At 40.4% G+C, this 25,849-nt stretch overlaps 1 protein-coding gene across 2 annotated transcripts in view; it reads right to left on the reverse strand.

Moving 5' to 3' along the window:
• nbas (NBAS subunit of NRZ tethering complex) overlaps window positions 1-25,849 on the reverse strand; it is a 142,858-nt gene that overhangs the window by 93,287 nt on the left and 23,722 nt on the right. For both annotated transcript variants that reach the window (XM_036549571.1, XM_036549570.1), the window contains exons 18-29: window positions 25,148-25,285; window positions 19,332-19,410; window positions 18,617-18,721; window positions 17,956-18,092; window positions 11,691-11,777; window positions 10,282-10,435; window positions 8,741-8,926; window positions 6,783-6,956; window positions 5,283-5,416; window positions 3,698-3,760; window positions 1,225-1,347; window positions 515-617 (exon numbers count right to left, since the gene is read on the reverse strand). In XM_036549571.1, the coding sequence (XP_036405464.1) occupies window positions 515-617; window positions 1,225-1,347; window positions 3,698-3,760; window positions 5,283-5,416; window positions 6,783-6,956; window positions 8,741-8,926; window positions 10,282-10,435; window positions 11,691-11,777; window positions 17,956-18,092; window positions 18,617-18,721; window positions 19,332-19,410; window positions 25,148-25,285 (1,483 nt within the window). The remainder of the gene's footprint in view (window positions 1-514; window positions 618-1,224; window positions 1,348-3,697; window positions 3,761-5,282; window positions 5,417-6,782; window positions 6,957-8,740; window positions 8,927-10,281; window positions 10,436-11,690; window positions 11,778-17,955; window positions 18,093-18,616; window positions 18,722-19,331; window positions 19,411-25,147; window positions 25,286-25,849) is intronic.

Below are 25,849 nucleotides of genomic sequence, written 5' to 3' on the forward strand. Positions count from 1 at the left end.
GACTCGGGTCAAATACATTATCAAATACAACATGAGCATTTACAAACCTAGGAAAATCGAAAATTCAGCCCCTTTTCCCCCCACTTTCATAGTCACATACCGAGGAGTACTAATACTGAACTGAAGACACGGTTTATACTTGTTTACCCTTAGGTTTGGCCTTTGTTTTGTTTTTACTTGTTTTTTTCCCCAACTTCTTGTTATCAAATCACGTGCGTTCCCATCAGGTTTCCACTAAGCCATGTCTGTCTCAAATAAAATCTAATTCACATCTCATCAATTCTACCGCCATCACTCAGTCATTTCTTTCCTGCTGATTGCTACTCTTTTACGTTACACCCAGTATGACTGTTTATATGAAATACACTCCATGTAGTGTTCAGTCCAAAGACCGTATCGAACAAAATGTGACAGATTAAGGAAAAAGTTACTGCTGCGTGATCGTCTCACGGAAGAATGAAGTAATGATGAGCCGGTAAAAGTTAAGAGAGATGAAAAGACAGCCATGCCCTACCTGATGGCAGGTGTCAGGCTCCAGGCAGGTGTAAACATTCTGCTGCATCTCCAGCAGATCCTGCAGCAGCCCTTTCCACAGGTTCTCACTCACAGGTGGATTCCTGGGAGAGAGCAGAAACACCATAACCTTTTCATTAGGAATGCTTTTTTCCTCTTCAGTCCTGTCTCTAAGCACCTAGCCGCCATTTCCCAGAAGTCACACGTGTTCTGCACCCTGCATCTGGTGCCTCGTCACTCCAACCTTGCTAGAAGAAATATCATGTGTGCAAGCACCTCATACAGATGACTATTTATCACTTTGAAGATAATGTTGTTATGCAAGCTTCATATAGATCATTGTTAAACTTGGTGTGCACATTCATGTGATACATGTATATTGACCCTAAGGATAACTGCATGCTAAAACAGAAACTGCTGTACACTTGTTTTCTCAATGCTTTGTTACTGGTTGTTCATACATCTATTCCTGTTACCCCTGTGATACATATTCAGCAATTGTGTTGTTGTTGTCCCTCACATGGTATGTATTTCATGAATCTTGTTTTTTGAACCCTGCAGGTCCTTCTTAATGTAAGTATCAGGCAGTTTAAAAAATAATAACCTGCCTGTACTTCCCTGGTCTCCTAGCAGATTAAGTGCTTAGAATAACTCTGTGGAGAACAGTAAACAGCAGTGTGAATGGCTTGATCTAACTTTGGGATGACCTACTTGCGGCCAGTGTGACGGGTGAGCTTCACCATCAGCTGGTAGGCCTCCTCACAACTGTTCTGGCTCTTCTTCACATAAGAAATGGGCTTCTGTAATCCATGCTTCTCAAGAAGCTCAGCCACGCTGCAGCACAGTTTAAAAGGAAAACCTTGCCCTCAGCAAACAGAGATCCACACATTTAAAGAATCATACCAAATGCAATTACGCAAATAAAGAAGCATTTCAACAACAACTTCATTTGCCGGCGCTCTGGGGATTTCTTCAAACTAAGTCCCATCAAAAAATCTTTTTGCAGATGCTCTCGCTTTCGCACAATTTGCAGGGGAGGCAGCTGGTGGGCTGCGTGAGATTCATGCACATATTTATGAAATGATAAATGTCTAGTTACAAAAAAAAAAAAAAAAAAAATTCCAAACTACACATACTTAGCAAACCATTCAAGAGGAAATTACAGCTGTGAACGACACATTTGCCCGGAATAACGACAGTGATGTCAAATAAGGACACAAGGACAACGTGTCAGAGGTGGAACAGTCTTCTACACTTAAGATTCCATATTAAGACTGATATTCTGCTCATGATCAATCTCCTCATCTTATTTACTCTTGTTTTTGCCCCTGCGGGGTGTGGGCAAATCTAACCTGTCACACCAAGCACTGCAGGCTGTGATTTTGTAGATGATTAAAATGATATAGAAGCAGTTTTACCTTTGAAATGCCTGCAGATTTTTTTTGACATTCTTTATCTCAGTGTAAAAATGCCATGTTTTTTTAGAAGTTTCCCAGACAATACTAAAGTTGACACAATCTCTAAAAATTAATGTAACAAAGTTCACACACTATCAAAGACACTTCCTACCCAAAGAGAATGGCAGATATTTCTGGTCATTATTTTAGTAAGACAAAGAATGGCCATATTAAAGTTACAAAACTGGATTTTTAAATAAATAAATATAAATATATATATATATATATATATATATATATATATATATATATATATATATATATATATATATATGTATAGGGGGGGGCACATCATTTTGTTTCGATAAATCACCATAAATGACAATTTCATTGGGAGCTAGTAATGACCATGGTAATGAGGGGTTTATTTGAACATTTTAACATATTCACTTCATATGTACTGGTGAGACCATCCACATCCTCTGAATCTAAAATTCACTATGTAGTGTAGAGTGGTATTATGCTAATGCTTTTCACAGTCATTATATAATTGGATTCTCTTGACCATTTCCTCTCACCAACACTGCCTGTGTGTGGTGAGTTGTGGAGGACTCAACAAGTCATGCAGATTTAGTTGAATTTTAAGTGTAGTACTCAATTCAAATAACAAAGAAGATGAAATACCAGGCAGCCAGTATTGTAACCAACCATTCAATTACTCAAATACAAATAAAGAGTAATATTTCTTTCTATATTAAATGGGCACAAAATGCACATTTTTTTCTCAGTCAAAATTTGCTAATTACATGATTTACAGAACTGCTGCTCTGTCTGTGCTAATGAACATTTCAGTCAGTGTTGTCCTGTATTCAGGCAAACTCCTCCCTTGTTTGCAGCGATTCAAATCCAAATAAAAGAAGAGAAATACTTCTTTTAATTGGGGACAATTTTTTCCCTGTTCAAAATTACTTACATGTATAATTTGCAAAACTGCTGTGCTTGTGCTAATGGACATTTCAGTCAGGGTTCTCCTGTTTTTATGCAAACGCATTGTTCAATATCAGATCTTTATTAGGCTATCAGATCTTCATCTTGTCTACTTGGGCTGATAATGCAGACTGATTATTAGACTGGTACATCTACATAATATGAAGATTGTTCAGTGCCTACTTTAAACTGATGACTGTGAAGAAATAAGTCTTTCTCCTACAGTAATGTGCTTCCTTCTGAAAGCACAAGACAACCTTTCTTTGTAACAAAGCTGCTCACACAGAACACATCGATTGTGTCATATTTTTAACTTCAAAATAACCCTGCAATGTTATAAAGTAAATAGACCAGCACAAGCATCCCCCACCCCCACCCCTACCATCACACACACTCAGAGCTGAGGTGGGGGAATATAACCATGTAAACACCACTCTGCACTCGACAATTTAGCTTGTTTACCATTCAAAAGTGGTAAGTGCTGAGGTAACAGGTTCAAAAAAGCCTGCCCACATCACACATTGCTCTATGTTTCGTTTTTAAGCTCAAACAACAAGTAAAACCAAGGAGAAAGGTCTCTATCCATTTTGTTTGGCAGGTATAGCTGTTCTGTGTAGGTAACTGTACTCTGGATTGTCTTCCCTGTGTTAAATGGGGTGTTACTGTGTTCTCTATTATCCGGCTTGTTTATCCGAGCTACCTTCAGCTGCGAAGAAGCCAGATATGCAAGGGATTACTGTATTGGATTTCAAAAGGAAATTAAACTGTTCCACTCGATGGGTGTCCCCATAAATCTGTACCTGAGATGTTTCTCCAGTTTATCCACCTGGTCATGAAGTGTTTTACTTAAGTCTGTTTCGGGCCTGTAGGGGGGGGGAGAGAAAATAAAGCAGCAATCAATTACTCGCAATCATTCAATCACACACAACAGCAGAGTTTATGCAGACTAATACCAAACAACATACCTTATTTAGAGCAGACATTTGCAGCAGTGAATGATGCATCTGTTTACCCCATAAAACATTCCACAACATAATTCAAGGAAGATAAATGACTTTGGAGAATATAAGGATCCACTTTTCCATAAGTAACTCAGAAAAAAAAATCAGTATAATAAGTCAACAGCACTTTGCGAAGATATGTCTCCTCTATAAGCACTTAAAAAATATGTGACATTCCTTGGTGGATTCTAAGAAGCCAGTCAGGCTAGAGTCAGTTTAAATGCCACCCAGAAGCACGTGTGGCTAGCACTTCTGCATTCCCCACTGCAAGTGTGCTCCATCACATGCTGCTTCAGACCTGATAGCAGGGTACCTGAAAAGGGCTGAATCCTCAGCCATGGCACAGTTATTTACCATAGAAATAAAACAAAGCTAAACAAAATACACAGTCTGTTGACAGTGCTGCGGGACTGAGCTAGCAGGTCGTGGCCAAAGCAGTTGAAAATCAGCATAACGCAGCCTTGAGCAACAGTTTAGGTCTAATTAAAGTACTCTTCCCCAAGTACTACAGAAAAAAGGGCTTTCAGAATACATTAGAGCTGTCTTCATGTAATGGGGTCAAAACACCGCCAGAGACTGACCTTCACGACCTAGAATCAAAATGCCCGCGGCCACATCCATCTGAGCTTTTATTTTTAGAGGGAAATAAAGAACTGGTTGCCCTCTAAAGCTAAAAGTCTAATGAGAAGCCATTTTTCTACAGATGAAACAGACGATGTCAATTGAAGCTGGTACACACACATGCACATGTGCAACACACACACACACGCATACATATACAAATATACAGAAGAGTGAGTGCCACTTTATCTAAAACCTTTACAGTGTATTTAGCTTTCTTTTTGATTCATTAAGGGACTTCCTTTGGAGTACACCAATTTGACAAAAAAAAAAAAAATCTAATGATGCAAAGGCAGAGAAAGGAGTTGAAAGCATACAGCTAAAGCATATCGACGGGCTCTGGGGTTCAGTCCTTTGAAGACAAGGAAGGACACACAGTGATAATCCCCAGCTAATCGGAAGAACGCCTGCAGCTACGTGCCCGCACTCCACAGTGCAGTAAGCCACTCCTGCCATTGCGAAGTATCTGATCTTGGTAAGACATGAGCCCACGGAATTGGCCTATTATGCAGCAGAGTGTCATGCGGCACGGGGAAAAGCTATCATTACACCACAGTTCTGGTAAATCACTGACAAATTGCAAGTTTCGAATCCCCAATGATTCTCTCTCTCTCTCTTTCTCTCTCTCTCTCTCTCTCTCACTCAAAGACATACATACATCAGTGTGAGTGGTAAGTAACTGCACTTGATCCTCTTTGTTCTTTTTTTCTGGGCTTACGCATAGAGGTTTAGCACTGCTCATGTCAGTATTCCACCCATTTACCCGTAGCCTCTCTGTGGAAGGCATTCCAGCACGTCGTAACAGTACGACAGCTGATCGTCTCGCTCGCAGCTGTAGATACACTCCAGGGCAATGGACATCAGCTGGTCATGGTCTCCAATGATCTTCTGCTGGCACTACAATGATGAAGGAGTTTCATTACAATCAGCGTTGCCACTTATCCTATGCCGGCATCTTCACTGTCATTATGATCAGTACCAAGAGCGCCATTTATTTCAGCATGATTTCTACCTAGTGTCCAGCCATTACTATATTTACAACAGTAACCCAAAGCTTCTAGCGGGAAGCATGGGAACATCTAGCCTAAATCTCCCTCAGTTCAATCAAAGTTATTTCATAACTAAAAAATTGACATTTCAAGATTCGAATGAAAAAATCTGAGTGTACATAGCACCTTTTAAAAAACACTGAATGAACCGACAGACTTTCCCAGTGAAAAACATTACTGGCATGGTCTAGACTAAATCCGCTCAATACAATCAAAAGTAGATACTTTGCTTGGAGCAAGATGGTTCACGCACGGGATGAACTGACAATCATTTCACTTAAAGACATAAATAACTAAGAGCAGCAAAGAATGTTAAAACACACTGGGTCTTTTTTACAGCCTGTATGATCATCAGGTTATTGTGTAGAACATTACAAACTGCACTAAAAGCAGTCTTTAGCAGGAAACAGTGGCTTCACTAAATCTAGTGTACTTGTTGATGGTCTTCACCTGTTTACCGGAGATAATAAGCCACAGTTGAAGCAAATCACATTACTTCACTTCCGCCATGACAGTGAGAAATGGACAGTAACCTAATTACATTACATTAACTTCTGTTAGACCCACAATTTTGTTTAATGAAAAATGGCCGAGCGTAATGATGAACCATCAAGCATTGTGCTACTCTGCTTTAGAAGTAAAAACACATCCTTCCTGCAGTTTGCGTTTGGCATATCCCCCATGCTCCTGGAAATAAAACACACAGCCATCTATTAGTCGGGAGAGTCATTTCCTAATCAACTCCATGGGAAATTGATGAGGCTGTGCCAGCACTGTAAATTCATTCTGTGTATGTGTAAATTCAGCCCTAATGTGTTTTTCACTTGGGCCAAAATGAATCCTTGAGGGCCACTGCAGTAGTGTGGCTTCAGCCCTAAATTTCAGATGTATATTGCATTCTTTTACACATAAAATAGCAAGGCTCACTGCGGTGGCTGAGAAGTTATACTGCACTGTAATGGGTGAGGCCTACTCTTGTCAGCAGCCCTGGGGCTATAAATTGGGTCTGAGATGAAATGGTGGCAGGAGCTATGACAAGAATATGCTTTGCTACTAATGAGCTATGGACATCACAAATGGCTTTTCATAGAGGTAAGGGACAAACAATGCTAGACTGTTTAAAAAAAAATTAGAAGAAAGAAGAAAAAAATGCCCTTAAATAAACAGCTAAAAACTATTATCCCTGCAGTTCTGAGATATTGGTGGCTACTTACGTCAGGCTTGGAGTGCTGGAATATTTTGAGGGGAAAGGTGAGGTCTTCCTTTGACAGAGAGACCAGGTACTCCCGCAGAAGGGCGTTGGCTGAACCTGCTGTCTGACTCTCGCAGCGATGGAGGAAGGGGACCATCCACTGGTATGCATTCTTCACATACCTCTCTTCTGTTGACTGAGGGGGGGGGGGGGGGGGGCAGGGCCGAGTCAAACAACACAGACCTACATCTGCTTTTATTACTTAATATAATTTAGTGCTTTATATCACCTTCCCTGTATTACGCCTTGAACAAATGAGAATCTGATTTAAATAAGCCCAGCAAACACAGGGCCCTCTCCCTTTCCTCTCTCTGAATTGAAATGTGAGGCGTGTTGTTAAGGCATAATGAACTGCTGCTCTACAAGCATTCCGCAAGTGTGTGTTCTCCTGTGTTACCTGTCACTAAGCTTGTCCCAAATAAACAAACCGCATTTGAGCTTCATGCAAACACAGGTCAATGTAATTATGCACTGTCAGTGATTTGAGAAACCGAACTCCTTTCCCAGAGTCTTAGAACAGCTGCTCAGAGAGGAGCAAAAAGCAGTGAATACATTGTAGCGCTTGTTGGAAATATTTACAGCTCCATTACCGCATTTGACGATGCCGTTAAGATGCTAATTTTATGACAGTGCGTGTGTGAACATAAGCAGCTTCGGGAGGACCTAAGGAGCTGTCAGGTTCAGCAATCAAATACTTATTTGCGAAGTTCATTCCTGCCACTATATCTGTGCATCTTTCTACATGAATTGCATGTGTATTTTGGTATTCACACTTAATTTACACATGCCTATATCACATAAGGTACAAAGTTGCACTGTCTAAATAAATTACCTTCATATGGTAGCTGATGCATATTCTCAGAGTTCCACGACAGCCACTTTTCAGCCACTTGTTACCATTTCAATTATAACAAATTTTAACTTTTAAATGTTTGAACTGATCAACATGTCACCTAAACATTAATATATAACAAAGTATATTAAAAGATGGTTAATTACAATATAACCCTATAAAAGAACTACCGTTTTGTACTTGCTAGCAATGAGCTGACTGTATTCATGAGGGTAAATCCTATCCTCGCTTGCCAGCCAGGTGTTATATAGATTCATATCCTGAAGATTTAAAAAAAAAAAAGGTGCAAATGAAAAATGTTAAAAAGTTGGAGGACATGGGGACCATATACAGTAAAGTGAGAGAATTAACATGCCACTAGGAAAGGGTATCAGACCACACAGTGTATGTTCTGAAACGCTGGACCGCTGGAATGGACCACTAGCCAGCTAGCTAGTTGAATACATCTAGTAAAGTGGTCTGCATCATTAGCCTGAGTAGTCCAGACCACATACCATAAGATGTTACCACTGCTTCAACACAGATGGCTGTAGGATACCAACAACACTCCCCAAACATTCGCAGGAACAATTTAAAAGCAACAAGTGTTGATAAACTCTGTTCAGACATACTCATCACCTGCACGTTCAGATATAGTTTGATAAAACTAACCATCACCCTAAATAAATATTTTTGTTTTCTTTTGCTTTTTATGTTAATATTATAAATTGATGAACTGGCAGATTGAATTGCAAGATATTTCCTCCCAAATGACCACACATACATACAAGTGTGTTTTAGGCAGCCAGGCAACCAGGCAGCCAACCAAGTGTTACTGTCTTCCAAGCACACTAAAGACTTCTGTATGTGTAAATTTTCTAAATCACTAATCACATTACATTTGAGACAACTAGACATATTGAGATATTTTTCAAACAGCTATGTTTGTAAAAACAGAAAACTAATCTTCATTAATTTGGCAACAATGTTTTGTGCTTTTTCTGGAGCTAAAAAAACCTTTGTTAATATTTTTACACAGTCTTCCAGTTTATCAATCTGCTGGTACCAGCAGAGTTGATGAAACTCACATTTTTCATCAAAAGTCTGAGTTTATCGATGTCCTTCATCTGCTGTAGCTCCCTCAGAGTTAGGTTCAAATCACAGGATGTCTCATACACCAGCGTCTCCAAGGTTACCAGGTCGTCACACAACACCTCCAGGCCTGGGATATTGTGCTCTTTCCCCAGACGCACCAGGGATAAAGCACAGTCCACCTGCAGAAAGCATCAACAGCCAATCAATACCAGTTGCCACACAACCCTGGACAATCATCACTTTTTTTTTTTTTCACTGGAGCAAGCCCTTTGGCACACAAGTTAACCAGTTACAGGGCTTTCCAATAGCCTTGTATTTATTTATTTTTTCCCTGAGCTGAGCAGTGTCAACCATTCAATTTAACTTGACGGCCTATTAAAACAGCTGCACCAAATTATCTGAAGACATAGCTGGAGCAATTAGGCATCGGGGCTCGAGACACCAGTATTGATCTCCGTGCATGCTCCCGGAGGAACTTAAGGCCGCCCTCAGACAATTCAGATGTAAAATCAGATGCCCTTAATTACATCTACATCTCAGTCCCTCCTCTCCCTGTTGTAACCCTGATGGCCTTTCATTTATGACATGGCAACTTTATTCTTGCTCACGCACACCATCTTCTCTCCTCAGCTGAACTCAAAAGGAATGTGATCATAACATGCTTGAGATGAAAGAACCAAAAAATTTTGGTAAGATTCACTGATTTGCACCGGCACAAAAGTTCACAATGCGTTGCCCCGATTCAAAAAGTGCGCACCAGATACAATTTGGGATGAACTCGGGATGCATTGTTTCTAACATCTCTGCATCGGTAAAATCCAACTTATTTATATATAATTATTAGTAGAGGGCCTATGCCTCTATTATTTAGAAATGTGACCAATAATTTGTGACCAATAATTATATATTGAGATTGATTCCTCCTCTCTAAACTGTTTAAGCGCGCTCTCTCATCTCCACTGCTCTCAGAGGCCAATTCTCGTCAAGTCTCTCGGCCAAGTCTTGCATGAGTTGGAGGCGTGTCCGGGCGAGTCACAGATTATCATGGAGGAGGAAGAGCTACACGTTCCACCGAATTGCTACAAATCAAATGGAACTTTTTTTAGTTAATTTATCATTTGCTGTCTGCTTAAGAAGAACCAAAGAAATAAAATCAAACTATCTGTACCATATTGAATTGCATAGCATTGTATCGAGTTGAATTGCATTGTTTTGAATCACGCAAAATTACTACAACAAAACCAGGAATAAGCAGTGCTTAACACTATTATTTTCATTCAAATCTGGATTCACACTTCAAGCAGTGGTCACAGACATTAAATGAAATAAGTATGACTAAAATTAAATCTCCCGTCTCAATTGCAAATTCAAATTCCCACAGAAGTAATTTTTGGTGTGAAGAGGAGCATTCTCTATTAAAAATCCTGAGATGGTGGGGCAGACAGCTTTTATGCATCGCTGCGAGTGTGGTGGTACGTTCCAGCCGACTACAGGCCACGGAGCTGGACAGCACTCATTAAAACTCACTCCTCACCTGTCGGGAGCAGCTGTCGATGTCTTCAGCCCGTCTCAGGTACCATTCCGTGAGGAGCCCAATGGAAGGGGCAGCGGTTCGGAACCGGAGCAGGTCCGGCTGCTCCTCATAAAGGAAGTCATCCTCATCCTGAGGGTTCTGGTCCAGAACCGCCCTGAAGAAAACCCAAGTTAAGGATTCATTTGGACGATACTCTTATATTCAGAGCCACATTTGAGGCCACTGTGGCAAAATACATGTAAAAATAGGAGTATACACTCAACACACACTGATGATAAAGCATTCAGTAAAACAGTTCCCGTATAAGCACATATCCACTCAGACAATCACACATTAAGAACCTAGACAGTGCTGAACAAAGAAGCACAAAAGCAACCACTGGAATGAGCTATACCATCTTACATCACATTAGCACACATCCCCTAACAATGATCAAAAAAAACATACCAAAAGTTTTATTCAAAACAGAAGTTTATGTGAAGTAAATGACACTTGCTTTCCCTTGGCGTATTCCGTTGATGAATTACAGTGACAATTTTTCTGTACAGAGATTACTGTGAAAAGCATGTGATTGATATATGTGAGGTTATCAAACAGGACATCTGTTATATGCAGATGAGTTCAACATATGTCCCCTATTCTACAACACAGTGGTGAGGTTAACTGGAGATGACAATGAAATTACCTCTCCTGCCACACGTTCATAACTACTGCACAAAGGAAAACGACACTAATTTCATGAAATTATTGTGCAGCTGTTTAATCAACAAACTAACCATTAAAATTTTGCGATGTGGATGGATTTTTAACCCTGCACAGCAAATAGCAAACTACAGTATATGCTAGTGTATTCAAGTGTTCGTGTTACCAAAGGTTACCATTAACACAGCAAATTACCTCAGAAGCAATATTAGCATGCTAATTACACTGCTGCACTGTAAAAGAAACAGGATTTCTCAGTTGGCCTCTCTGGTCTACTACAGGTTAGACAAAAACCCAAACCAACAGAAAAGGAAGCAAATCATCAGATCTTTTTTGTCACGTGCCACCCGGCTTCACCAATCCCACACGCATTTCTCATGACAGAGGGAGGAGTCAGTGGGCCGACACGATCGTCCGCACATTCTCCGGTCCCCAAACGTCAGCGTGCCTATTATTTCTCTGTTCTCCAGCCGCGAATGTGCTTCAAATGCACAAGCCGAGCAAACCAGATGGCACCTGCTGGGCATACCGCGGTGACGGATTGCAGGTAATAACACATGGCACTGCTGTCAAGCATACAGAAGATCCGGCATTAGAGCAACTAGTGAAAGTCAATCTGAATGTAGCGGAGTAATAAAACTCATCCCGCGCTGCTTTCCCGCATCTGTGTCCTTCTCTCATTTACTGTGGCACTGAAATGAAATTACCTGCATTCCTCCTGCTCACACCAGTCCATGTCTCTGTGCCTCTGCTCATCCCAAGGGAACAACGTCAGGTTCCCTCTGTCATCCAGGCTGTGAAAAGAGCAGTGATGAGTGATGTCAACTGTAATGCAAAAATGAATCCTAGCTAGACACAATTATTATTCAACCATAAATATGTGTATGTATGTGAGAGAGAACACTTGCTACTGTATGCATTTACCATTTGTAAATGGTTTGAACTACCAGCGGAAAATATTGACCTACTGTATGCTTACCATTTGTACAGTTATTATTCTATTCATGGCTTATACATTCATTGCATAGTGAAACACAGTATCAGGATGCTATTTGAAAAACACACAGTCAAACATCAAAAGTCCATAGAGCATGTCTGTGACCCTCATTCCTTTCTTTCGTTTCAAGCCATTACCGACATTCCATTTGATTTATTCAACTGCATCTCATCATTACAAACTGTTCAGCAAAAAAAGCAATTGCGTATATACAATAGATGCGCTTGTTCCATGTTTGGATTTTTACCAAAGTAGGTCCTGTTTTTTTTTCAATATGTTTGGCTATGAGGCTCAAACAACTGGACAAGAGAATTCCAACCTGCCCTCTCAAAAGAATAAATCACGCCTGTGCTCTTTTGTTCTGGATGACTGGTCCAACCCCGGTCTATTATAGCAGCTGCCTTTGGGGAATCTGCTGCGGTCTACACTACACTGTATGTGTAATAAACAATGGAAACCTTTAAAAAATGTGTTCCTACATTTTTTCCCCCTCTTCTCCTTGACAATGACACTGCAGAGATAAAAATCACAAATACCTTTTACTCCTGCACACAGCAAGGCCTAAGGCAAACAGAACAGCATCAGAAAGCCTGTAACGTGGGTGAGTAGATGAGGCTTTTAAGGTGGTTAGCTGTCATGTGGAAATATCCATTTCATTTACCCAGGTATTTGACACCTGCTAATTTAAGAGAGTGGATGTTATATGGGTAAAGGCAACACGCATGTGCAAGGGTGGAAAAAAAGACATAAATTCTGAATATTAGAAAATACAGTTAATTCCTTCACAAGTCCGATTCTAATTATTGTATCTAAAATGTTAATCATTACATTGTTTTTTAACACAGAAGCCATGGTAACATTTGGTAGAATATAAGAATGGAGCAGTCTCAAAAAAGAAAAAGAAAAAAATCAATGAGCAGCTGCATTATTCAGTTCGCGTTCCTGTGAATTTGATTTACATCCAGTCGTGCGATGGAAGATCCACACATGTGCTTCGGGTTTTAATCTCGGGCTGATGGATGCGAGACCCACTGTGTCAGGGTTTTAAAAAGCCTTTCAGGGGCACAGCAATGCCACAGCACACCGCCCTCAGGCTTTCAAACACCTAGAGTACACCGCATATGGAGGAGAATAATAAGAAAGGCAATAAAGCTTTACTTTTTTACGTATCTCAAATGCTGGCTGTGCTGGGCCCCGATGGTGCTGGCTAACAGTACCTCCTGATTGCACCTGACAGATGGCGAGGGAGCGGCCGGCTGCACAAGAACTTGCCGGAATAAAGTTAGCTCTTAGCGAGCGGGTCGGAAAAGAGAACTCTTTACAACGGCGGTGGCGCATGATGGATGCCCGCCGCAGAGTTTGCTGACCTCTATAGATTAGAGAGCGGAAAGGAAATATGAGATCTACAACTGATCCTGCCACTAAATCCGGTTTGTCTGCTCCATTACTAACACATTAGGCGGGCGCGAGGCAGTTGTTCATCCTCGGCGTTCGGAGGATTCCAAACGCAATCATACTAAAAGCGCACACGGCGCACAAAAAAGCACAATGCCGGAGAAATTGGTAGGGAAGGTGGGGGACACTGACGGAGGACGCGGCTGCTGGAAGAAAGTGCGATTACCTCCTTTTCATTTTGTTCCCGCTGTCGAGCTGAGCTAGTCACACTGCGGTACCGTACTGCTGCATTACACGTGAACCAGGAATGTTGCGATGCAAGAACACTTAAATGTCACGAACAGCATCCTGGCTTGTTGGTTTGCCCCTACATATAATAACAAGGACAAATTTCCTGCTCCTCCAAGCTATTAGTGTTGATGTGCAAGCACTACTACTATTAGCATTTCTATAATATATTTCTCAGCAGCAAAAATACTAATGAGTTACAATGATGCCACAAATGGCAATCTGTGTGACTTGTGTAAACTACAAAATGTGTCTCATTATGAGCTAAATATGTGAACGTGTAATGACCATACTTTACATATGATGGTAGTTAAATTCTGCATTGATTTCGGTAGAATTCCAATCAGCTGCTGTCATGCAATTGTTGTCTTATCCCTTCAACAGGTTCAGCGTGTCCATAAAGTTCCATAATGTTTTGCTGAAAGAGCTAAGAATTATGACCATTTCTGTTTAAAACAAATAAAAAAGGTCATTGATAATGAAAAATAACTACAAATGAAACAGCTGATAAAACAAAAGTACAGACAAAGACAGACACTTTCAGCTGCCTACAACTTAAATAGACTTAGGAGTGCTTGGGAGAATCCAATATAAGAGCTATATTGTTCAATTGGTCAGCACCATTTTGATATAAAGGATCCTTTCAACCTCTATATGACTACATAGTTCCAAATGTTGATAGTAGAGTCGGTAATGGAAAATGTGGTGATACAAAGGCATTTCATGGAAAACTTCAGGCCTATAGTTTCATGAAATGATCTTTAAAACTGCTGCAAGTGGGTAAAATGTGACACTATGCATTTTAATGTATTGCCAACGAACATGTAAGTATATATCTGTAGTACAAAGAGATGGAGGAGAGTATTTGTTTAAGTGTTAAAAAAAGAAAACTTCCAAAATGCCAAACAGGAAATTAAAAGCAGCAGATGTCACAAAGTAAACGACCAAAAATACCCATAATGAGGAAATTCAGTATATTAATGTCACTTACTACATATTATCATTTAACATTGTCTATTTTAGCACTAAAATGCAACTGAAACCACACTGGGTGTGTGGCCAATTACCATGGCCCCCTACAAATCAGCCAAGCTTCACGAGCTTCCTATGAGTTTCATGTCCTTTCTTTCCAAGGCCACAGAGAAAAAAAAATCTAATTAAAAACAATAGGGTGCCCACACATGTATGTTGTTGGCCTCCTAACGATACAATAAATAAAAACACACACTGTGACATCCATAAAAGCCATATATATCTAATCAAGACGACTGGGTATCTATGCTGAGCCCTTCACTGTGCCAAGTTTAGCCCAGAACAGCCCAAAGGTTTCTGATTCCATCTCAAACACCAGCAAGCTACACCATGAGTTAATCATTAATTGCATGAAGAAATACTTTCAGTCCTACACTTACATTAAGTTATCCTAACAGCTGCACATTTACAGTGTTTCTACACAGTAGTTACTATGTAGTCACACAGAAGTACCCAAATACATAAATAGTTTGTTTGTTTGTTACACAACTGTAATTACACGAGCCAGGTTTAGCCAGGTTTTTGGTCAGAAGACATGAGACCTATCAGTCTGTACAGTTAATGTTGAGAAAATAACACACTTTCATCACACCTCAAACAGCGTCTAATTACACATCTCATGATGTCTTCAAAGCCTGTCCAGGTTAAAGATGTTTTCTTCTATTCTGCTTTTTAATTAATCTGCACTGGAATCCAAGAATATTCTGAGAGTGTCTCCCTGACAAAACCAATTTGGCAGACATGCGGCTGGCTGGATATAGCAGCGTGGACAAAGCACTACAGCTAAAATTCTTTTCTATTGTTTGCATTCAAATATAGAAACAGCAATTATTTTCTGTTCTTTCATATCTGGATTTGGAAATGTCAACCACCACACTGCTCATCACACTGTCTCAAAAAAAAAAAAAATGCAGTCCTTTTCAGCACATTTCCCCAAGGACGACTGCGAAGGATTTTGATTCTGACATTCCTTTAAAGGACAAAAAAAAAACAAAAACAACAAAAATATATAAACAACTTTTACAGCAAAAATTAAAGCAAAAATAAAGTGCAATCCCAGAATGCAGGTCGTCACGGTCTTCACGTTTAATGTGACACTATAATTAGTTTTGATAATTAGGTGTCTTCAGCTGTTGTGTACTAACTAATGATTCGTCTCATGCACAGTCAGTACAGGTGGTTTACCTTGTGGGACCCTGAGGATAAACCATATGACACAAACTAAAATAATTCCACTTGGCCTGAACAACTGCACCTGAATGGCTTTTTCATTTCCAGTGGCTCAGCTCCAAACCTATCCATTTCTCTGGAGTATATCTGTGGCAAACACACCACTCAAACCCGCTTCCCGGCTCCATTACAATGTAAAGATTACACCATATATGGAAAAATCCCATTGTGAAAACAAAATCGCACTGGGGGAAGAGAAATCCGTCATAACCCTTTCTGTGAACTATTTGAATGAGGATAAATATTTTTCAGGATGCCATTCTGAATGGAAAGCGCGAAGGCTAGCAGAGAGTGAGATTGTCCTCATAAAAGAAAATCCCACACTTCCACATGGCTTTTCATACATTAGTGGCCCCCTCTGTTCTCCATTGAAAACGATACCTCCATTATACAACGGACATGTGTGTGTCACAAACAATAAAGACCTTGGTTTTCATCAGTCAAGTGAAAAATGAGCTACTTGTTTATTTATTTGTTTAAAGCATAATTTCAATTGCGTCTACCTGAGCCTACGACTTGACCAAAAGCATATCAACCCTAAAATGGATGTGACGTAGCCTGCCGTGAGATAAGCTCTTGTTTGCAGTATCCAGACTTGCTCACTGCAAGGCAAAGAACGACATGTTAAATATGCAACTGCTGGGGGGAAAGTTACCCTTTGAAAGAAGCAGAAGGGTCAGAACACACACTCTCCTCTTTTGACAGAGTACTTCCATATCTCTACCACCACTAATCAAAGAAAACTCCGCTGCTGTTTTTTTTTTCTTTTTGCTTACGGAGGGGGTTCACTTATATGACCTACGCACACATAAAAAGCACCTCGGCACTTTTCAGATGACTAAAGGGCATTCAGCTCCTCTAAGCACATTCCCACCAGAGGCAACGGAGGAAGAAGTAGGATTTCAGAGATCTGTACTTGGGGTGGGGTTTTTTGTTCCAAAATAGGTGCCCTGAGCAGCTCCCAGCATTACACAGATTCTGACTTATTACTCGGCAGAGTCAGAAGGAGAGAGATTTGAAACAAATCTCAAAGTGCAAAGACCTTATCACAAAGTGCTTAGGTATTGCTATGTGGGTAATTACGTTAAAAACAGCACATACTGTAAACTCTAAATTGCTAAAGATAACTCCTTAAAAAAGGCAAAAACTTTTTCCTAAAATCATTTCTAACTGTTCAGCTGAATTAGCAAGTCAACAAACAGCTTGTTCTTTCAAATGGTATTGATTGTAATTTTGGAGGTAAATCACTATGTCCACTAGGTAGGCTAGCACAGACTTGCCGAATTAATATTAAGTATCAGAGTCTACTTTCAGCACTGTGCAGGCCACAGAGAATGAAAAGAGCTTAACTTTGTTAGTCCCAGATCTACGTATGCTACATTTCAATGTGTCCAAGTTTCAGTTGAATCGCCTTTCCTCATTCCCCCAACAATCCTATCCAGTGTACAACTTCTGCAGAGACTGTGCCTCAGTTAAGACAGTAAAAGAGAGAAGAGCAAACTGACCATGTAAATTGATCGATTTAAAGGAAGGAAAGGTACAATTTACATTCAATTCCTAAAATTTTCCTTCAGCAAATGACACCTCCATTCACTTGAATATAAGGTTTAAAAACAATTGAGTGACCACAGCTCTGATGACTAAAGTGTTCTCCAGTTATGCAGGTTAAAATCAGTGTCATTTCCATGGGCTTGTGTTTCATACAGACAGACACCCACTGGGCGAATCTTCACAAGCATTCGATCTAACTGCTTTGACACGGTTAGTGTCATGTTACATGTCAAATGACTGCCAGTGACTGAAATCGGCAAAAACATAAAGTATTACTATCTTTCCACAAATGTATTGAAGTTATGGGCAAAGAGCCATAGGAGACGTACTGAAGACTCCCCACAAACCAAATATTCACCTAATGCCTGTTTTTTTTTTTTTAATTCAAGCTTTACCCTTTTCATTAAGATTCTATGTACATTTATCCTCTACAATTGATTTGTTTCTCTTGTTTCTCACAACTAGCATTTGCCACTTACCAGGCTTCAGGGAGGAGGATGGTGTATTCATGTGGGGACGTTGTCTCTGGGAAGTTGTACAGTATAGCCAGTCGATGTTGGAGAAGTTCTGATCCATGGTAAGTGAACAAGATGTTCAACGCTTGCACATTACTCTCCTAGAAACCACAAAGTGCTGTTGAAAACAACCATGATGCAATGCAGGATGCCCATGAAAAATATTGAGAGCAGCAACAGAAGTCAGAACCAAATTAAACTTGAATCACAGGCAACTTTTCTGAATCAAAACTGCCTTATATTACTTTCAAATGCAATACTTCCAGCCTGAGTGGTCACAAGTCCATAAAATCATCATGTTTCAAGAAAAGCACAAACAGCGGAAGGTAGTTGCACCTTTGAGGGTGAGTCATTTGAATTCAAGGTTAAAGGAAACGGAGTGAAAAACTGAATTCAGATACTCTGCAAGCAGCTCAGACAGGTTGTTACTTCAGTGCTATTTCTATAAGGGATTCTAAGGATGTCTGCTCACAAATGGGGAAAAAGAAAGTGTCAGGCCTTATGTGATGGTAACTGCATTTCACAGACCACAGTCTGTGTTATTAATGCAACAGCCTAAATACAAAATAGTAAAATGTTATGCACTCTTGAATGTGAGAATGGGACAGAAAAAAAAATCCTTTACCCTGGCGTACGTTCTTGCTGACAGCACAATATTCTGATTGCGGAACTTCTTGAAGAATTCTGCATCATATCTCTGTTCGGCAGCATGCGACCGTTCCAAGATTTCCTGCAAGCCAGGACAGAGTGGAGGATCACATTATTTCCACTTCATTACCCTCCTCATATCTTCTGGGGGGGGTTATGATGCGTCTAATATGCCACGGGGAGTGTGGAGGGCTCTGGCCCGCAGAGGCGACGGCTGCGCTTTGCTCCCCTCCACAGTGGGGTTTTTCCGGCCCCGATTCTTACATCCCCACATCTGATCCTGGCCATTCACAGCCTCACATAAGAGGATGCGCCGATTTACAGGGCCATGGATGCTGGGGGGCTCTCTCTCTCTCTCTGTAAAGCCCAGTGGCAGATTCCCGTCATGCATCCCTACACACATCACTTTAAATGGCAAAAATAAATATTTCAAGGTTGAAAATAATATCCCGTTTTCCAGCATATGAGATTGTCTCACTACACCAGTTTCCAGTCTTTCCCTTTTTTACTATGAATCTTTAGCCTGGAAGTGTTTACAAGAAGACCAGAAATTCTGTCCAAACTTACATCCTATGAAAGAACTTTACACCTTTAAGTTTCACTCTTCATAAGGGATATAAGACCTGGGTCCTTTCATACAGTTTGTGGCCATATTTGAATCTTGTCAAAAAAGAGAGTCATCCTATTCTTACCTCATATGTGGCTAAGCGATCCAGGTAACACAGGAGTTTTAATCTGCTCCGGCAAAGCTCCTTCTGCTCCAGAGTTAACCTGCAGAAGCACAAATGCACATCCTCCATATCAGCCTGAATGCTTGAGTCAGGTCATTTAGCAGTCGGGTCCATTTAATCCTGTATTGTATCCTCTGACTCTGATAGATTAGCGTGAATTCATTAACCTACTAATTCCAAAGAGCTTCCAGTTCATTTTTTTCAATTAGAATAAATAACCCAAGTGTGGAGCATACCATTATGTTGTTTATCAAAAAGCTTTTATCTCAATCACCTGTGTTGTGACTGCCCACTTCTTTTATATCTGAACAATAAATGCAATCACTGAAAGATTTGCTGTTGCTACACCATAAATGGCTTCAATGCCTTGAAAAGTGACAATAAGCAGTACATATTCAGTCATATTCCCCATCTGATTTTGTATGGGCCAGAAAACAAGGTCTTGACTGATAGCAGGAGACCTGGTCACCTGAATAAGAGGTACAAAGAAGGAGCAGGGATGCTCCAGACTCCATCACAGCTGTCAGACTTGATCAGAGCTACAGCTTCTCTCCTGAGTAATGAAACTAGGGGGGAGCCTGGGTGCTCATAAATGGGTGAGTCGTTTTACCTGAAGTCAGTCAACTTTCAGAATCAATTTCCAACAGCTTAACCGCACTGAGATTCAAGAAAAAGCATTCTCTGGCTTTGAGGGGGAAACATCCAGCCGACAACTTGTTCTGCAATTTCCGTTCCCCTGTGCTTTTGGAACAATGGCCCTGCCTGGCCATAGGGTACTATCAAAAAACATTTCCTCCCGAAGCTAATTTCTGTTGAATTCACTGTTCCAAAAAGGGCACCTAGAATGGATGTCTGAGAAGCCTAAATCCAGGGAAAGGGTTCAGATGGATGTCCTTTACCATGCATTCATAAGGGCCATCTACATGGCGTGTGCTTGGAAAATCCGACCAAGCACTGCCCCTGGGTTTCATTTTCAAATCCTTATCACCTTTCAAGGAGCTTAAAATTGAAGTCAAGCTCCAATTAGATTTTTTAGGCACGATGATAATGGTACAGTCAATTAATCATTGTTTTTTCATCCATTTCTTTTTTTTTTTCTACAGAGAATCACCCTTGGTGCCCTTTAAGCTCATTTTTTTCTGAGACTGGGTTTCCTTGGGCCTCATTATAATTACAGAGAGAAAGGGGACATGCCAAGGAATTAAATACGACTCTTCGGCACGAGGAGACAATACGCTGCCTGAATAGGCACTAGCTGATTACAGACACTACTGCCACTCCTGCTGGGTTGCTAAGCCTGGCCTATTTAGAGGATAGGGGCCTGGTGTGCAGACACACACAGCCATTCAGAAGGATGTGGAGGCCGGGGAGACACTGCGGGGAGAACTCGCCTGGGATTTTTTAATTTCCTCTGCTGCGGCCGAGGTGGACGGGCTATCTCCACGCCACGCCTGTGTTGCAGCGAAAATCCCGAGCGGAACCAAGGTCCCCTCCAACAGCATGACAACCTCGCCATTCCGGGGATCGCCAGCGATTCAGCACAAGGGCAAAGCTATTAGCTGCCTTGATTATTATATCAGAAGGAGCTTAATCCGTCATGACTCGGCCCTGATTGCCTGGATGTCTCTCTTGAGAGGAGGGACGCAGGGAAAACGGTCAAATCGGTAGATTCTCGGGCAGTTCATTAAATCTAATCTGATTCCCTTCCTTTATCTGGCGCCAGGAACGTGGCCTGCGATTGCCTCATTGTGTCGGGATGAGGCTGAGCTGCATGAAACGTGGGCAGCTGCTACTGTGCTGAATTGCTAAGAGGATCCTGCGGTTTCACCTTGACGAGAGAAGGGCCGTTCCCGCTGATGATCGGGACACTGCGGACCCTCCAGCACACTCGCCCAGGGGCTTTGATCTCAGACGCAAGCCTTTTCAATGAGATTTGATGAGTGTAGCTTCCTTCCATCTCATTTTACTTTTGCTCGATGTGATCGTCAGGCGCCGCACTGAAGCAAGAGCTTTGAAATTAGACAGACTGAACTGCAGGTTTCAGGTCGTGTTGCCAATTCTCTGGTTTTCTTCATTTACACACATATTCTAACCAGGACTTCTTACACAGAGAAATCCCTTATTGGTTGAATTAGTTCGTGAAGTAACACCTTTTCTGTGGGCTAGTACAAGGTTTTTCAGGGGACTGTTCTGTTCTTTTGTTCTGTGCTGGAAGTTGCTCTGGATAAGAGCGTCTGCTAAATGAATGCAATGTAATGTGTCTGTAACAGTACACAGGTGTGCAAAAAGGCACATCTGAACTGCAGTAAGCTTTAGTATTATCACTCAATACAACCTAATGCAACCATGTGACGCATTCAAAGCGGTCTCAGCAGTCATTCATAGGCCTCCGTTTCACCCTAAATTTGTGCGATCCTGAGGGGGCAATTATACCGATCCTCCATTAGGGACTTCTGATTCAGGTCACCTGTCAGATTGGATGTGCTCCACTGCGGACAACCGTGCCTGTGCCTCACAAGTGCTGAAATGGCTTTTTACAACTCCAAATATCTTCAGCAAAGGCAGCTTTGATCTACACCACCCATTCCTGTAATAGCTAAGTAGTTAAAAAGATATTAAGAGAATTATGATCTCTCCCCCCCCCTTTTTTTTTCCAGCAGAACATTTTGGTAAAAGTTAAATATTTAATCAGTGATCCCCAAAGACTCATGTTTTGTTCAGTCTGCCTAAATTTCCGATGAGAAATTAAAATCTGCAAGAAGAAACTGCATGAAAAAAGCGATTAGATCTTAATGATCTCACACCATTCCTTGGCGCACACTACTTATGAATTATATTTTCTGGTCCAGTGATCACTGGCAAGGAGGTTAACTTCACCACCACATGCAAACATAAAAGGGCACAAGTGCTAGTGGTAACTTGAGTAACAATACACTGCACATGACTACACTCCTCTACCACAGGGAAGATGAGAGTCAGCTTTTGTAATATAGCACAAGGATATAATTAGTTTTCCAACAAAAACTGGCCATACAACTCCTGGCAAGCTATTGCATGCATTTGTCACTCTCTGAGTGAAAAAATATATCCCCCTATCAGTGTGAAATTTACTTTTATCTAATTATATTCAATTGCATGTCCTCTTGTTAGAACTAATCTTAAAATGTAGACTGCAGACCACTTAATTTATCCCTTGTTTCCCCTACCCCATGTTTCAGTCTCAGTCACATCTTTTTTGTCCTCTTCTTGTTGAGAAAAAAAAAGAATAAATATCTTGAGACTCTCTTCATAACATATATGATTGACACCTGGAAGCTGGTCTTTCTTCTCTTCTCTGTAGTTTTTGAGCTTATTCTGTATGTTAGCATAGTGGTACTTTATTGTCCCAATGATTGTATTTGATATATGTACCCCTAGATCAGATTAGCTCTGTCTCGCTACACTGACCTTGTGCTCAGCTTCAGCACTATCTGCCTTGTACACATCTTGCCCTTGTGCCTATTTGCCCACTATATGCACTTTTGTATGTCGCTTTGGATAAAAGCGTATGCTAAATGAATAAATGTAATTTAAATGTATGTCTGTCTTATAGCGTGGTGTCCAGAACTGGATACAGTACTCTGATCTGACAAAGTGATTTTCATATAACCTTCTTTGATTTGTAATCAGTACTTTTTTCTATGTTTTCCAGCATCTTACTTGCCTTTTTCCAGACAGACTTGTGTCAAAAACTCAAGTTTTGTACCTATCCTAAAACAATTCTGCTTTACAATGCTATTGCCTACAGTTATAATTTTACATTTGGTAATGTTAAACTTCACTTGTGAGGTGTATGCCCAATTTAAAATCCTATTTAAATCTTCCTGAATCACTTTGGCAGCTTCCAAACTGAGCTTTACCTCTGAGTTTAGTACCTTTAGCAAGTTTAACCATTTTGCTGTTAATGCTCACATCCAGGTCATTTATGTAAATAGGGTACCACAAAGGTCCCAGCACCAAATCAAGATGATCTCCACTTGTTCAGATGAAATTCACCTTTTCTCTTTTTATCATTATTCTTTGTTTTCTAGGCAATTTTTTATTCACTTAACACAACTTGTTTAATTCCTACTGATTTCAGCTTCCTAACAAGTCACTTGTAGTACCCAGCTGAACACTTTTGAATATCCAAGTGCATAATATCGTAAGCTTGACTTGATTTAACACATTTTATAATTTGTAGTTTCCCTGAAGTAGCTAAGAGAATTTTTTAAGCATGATCTCCCTGAGCAAAAACCATGTTGACTATCCCTTTTAATACATTTTTTTTTTCAGGAATAATTCTAACCTATGTGACAAGTTCCAAAATCTTACATGACATACAAGTTACACTAACTCACCTGTAATTTCCTGGATCAGTGTGATCCCTTTTTATACATTGGTATCTCACAACCTTGTTTCCAAACATCAGAAATTAGTTTTTCCCCAGAGATTACATAAAGATTTTTGTTTGATATTTATGTAACAAATACAGTTATATAATAGTGTATTTATACAGTACATTATAATGGACACAGTGTATAACATTTAGTGTGTTTGACAGTATTAAATTCTTACACAAGAATTTACTTACAAACGAGATGTGTTGGCTGTTTTTAGCCTCACAGCAGGTTCCTTGGTATTCTAATGCATCCCCATTCATGGTGCGCAACATCAATTTTAGTTACATTGCTGATTATTGTACAGAAAAAAGGATTAATCAGATGGGCTTTACAGATGTGTTTGTACTGGTGCACACCACACCATTAGTTCCCAGAAAGCATTCATGGATTTATAATCACAAAAGGCCTTTCATTAAGGCTTCTGTGGGAGACAGCACAGGCATAAATTACCCTGAGCAGATTCTGCAATAATCTATAAAATATTTTTCCATATCCATCTAATTTGCTGTATAGCTGTTGCAGAGGATGCATATTATAACACACTGTTCAGGTTATGCACTGAATGTAAGTAAATATATTTCACTTAACACATGCTTACCTTTGCTGAGGAAGGTACACTTAACACAGCTTGGTAAAGCGCGTTGCAGAACAACAACATATTAACAACGTAATAATGGAAAATTCACAGTGTTCACAAGATTAAAATGTAATTCTGTACATTCTATACAAATACCCTATACACTCCAGTTCTAAGCTATAGTTAAAGATGTATTTGACAGCATGAAATAAACTGTAGAGAGAGCCCAACAAGCTGTGTAACTGCAAAGGGCTGCATTGGAGATACTGTATGAAACCATGATTTCAGTCTCCTCATGCTCTACAGTGAAGACTCGACCCCAGCGCTGTTGAGCTGAGTAACCCAGAAATGGAATTCCCTGTTTCAACAATTTACAGTTAATATTGACAGAAGCTCCTTTGCCAAACCATAACCTTCAGGGGTCTGACTGTTTGAAAGAAAGCAAGGTCAAAGCTATTCTATATATTGACTAAATAGCTGGCTTCGCGTGAAACATTCTGCCTCTCTCATCACTTAAGCTTCAATTTGCTGGCTCACTGTAAACATCCTTTAAGGGGCATTTTCTAAAACAGAACATACAAATCCAGCACAGCAATACAGACAGCACTGTTACTCCTGTTATGTAGCAAAGCCTAAGAGACAAGTAAGTATGGAGGATGATAGTAACACATGAACTGAACATATGGTCATATAATGCAATATCTGCAGTGGGGGGGGTGGGGGTGAGTGACACGGCATCTGTGATCAGACAGTGCGACATGAGAAACGCTCTGGATCACCTGCTGAAGTCAACCTTCTTCAGCAGCTCCTGCCTCTTCTTGGCCTCTCCCTCTTTCTTCCTCTTCACCGCCTCGGCTGGGGAGAGGAAATCTTCATAAGGAACATCCTCAATGTCTACGTCCCCAGGCAAGATAAATCTGCATTCAGGGAACGTGGCAGGAAAGAAAAATCAATGTTCATAAATGCACCAAACAACCTTTGTGCTCAGAGTCAATATCAGATTAACAAAATCCATCTTTAAATTGTCAAAATCGGTACATTCGGCAGTAATCTGAAGGTTGTGGTCCTGCCTCTGAGCCACAACCTCTATAGATTTATTTCCACCTATCTGTAAAGTGTGGAAATGGGATTGCTTTTTATTATCAAAAGACAGGAGAGAATAATCAAGTAGGCAAAGGAATGTAAGAATTCTATCTCCCTCTGAATTTTAACAGGTTTCCACTCCTGCCTTTGAAATGGCAAGAGGTTTCTATGTCAGTCGGTGAAGCGGCAAACATATGTTCTGCTATCATTGATGAATTAACATTTTTCTGAAGTAAGAGATTCCACGATACCGGCATGGTTAAAAGAATGATTGCATTTCACAAAGGGATAAAGAATTTTCTAAGGGCTGGGTTTCTGCATGAAGTGTCTTGTACAGGAGCTTCACGGGACAGAGGCAGTAAAAGTAGGCCCCTTTTGAAAAACCTGTTACACACTTT

The sequence above is a fragment of the Megalops cyprinoides genome, chromosome 17 (assembly GCF_013368585.1).
Source record: "Megalops cyprinoides isolate fMegCyp1 chromosome 17, fMegCyp1.pri, whole genome shotgun sequence".
NCBI lineage: Eukaryota > Metazoa > Chordata > Actinopteri > Elopiformes > Megalopidae > Megalops > Megalops cyprinoides.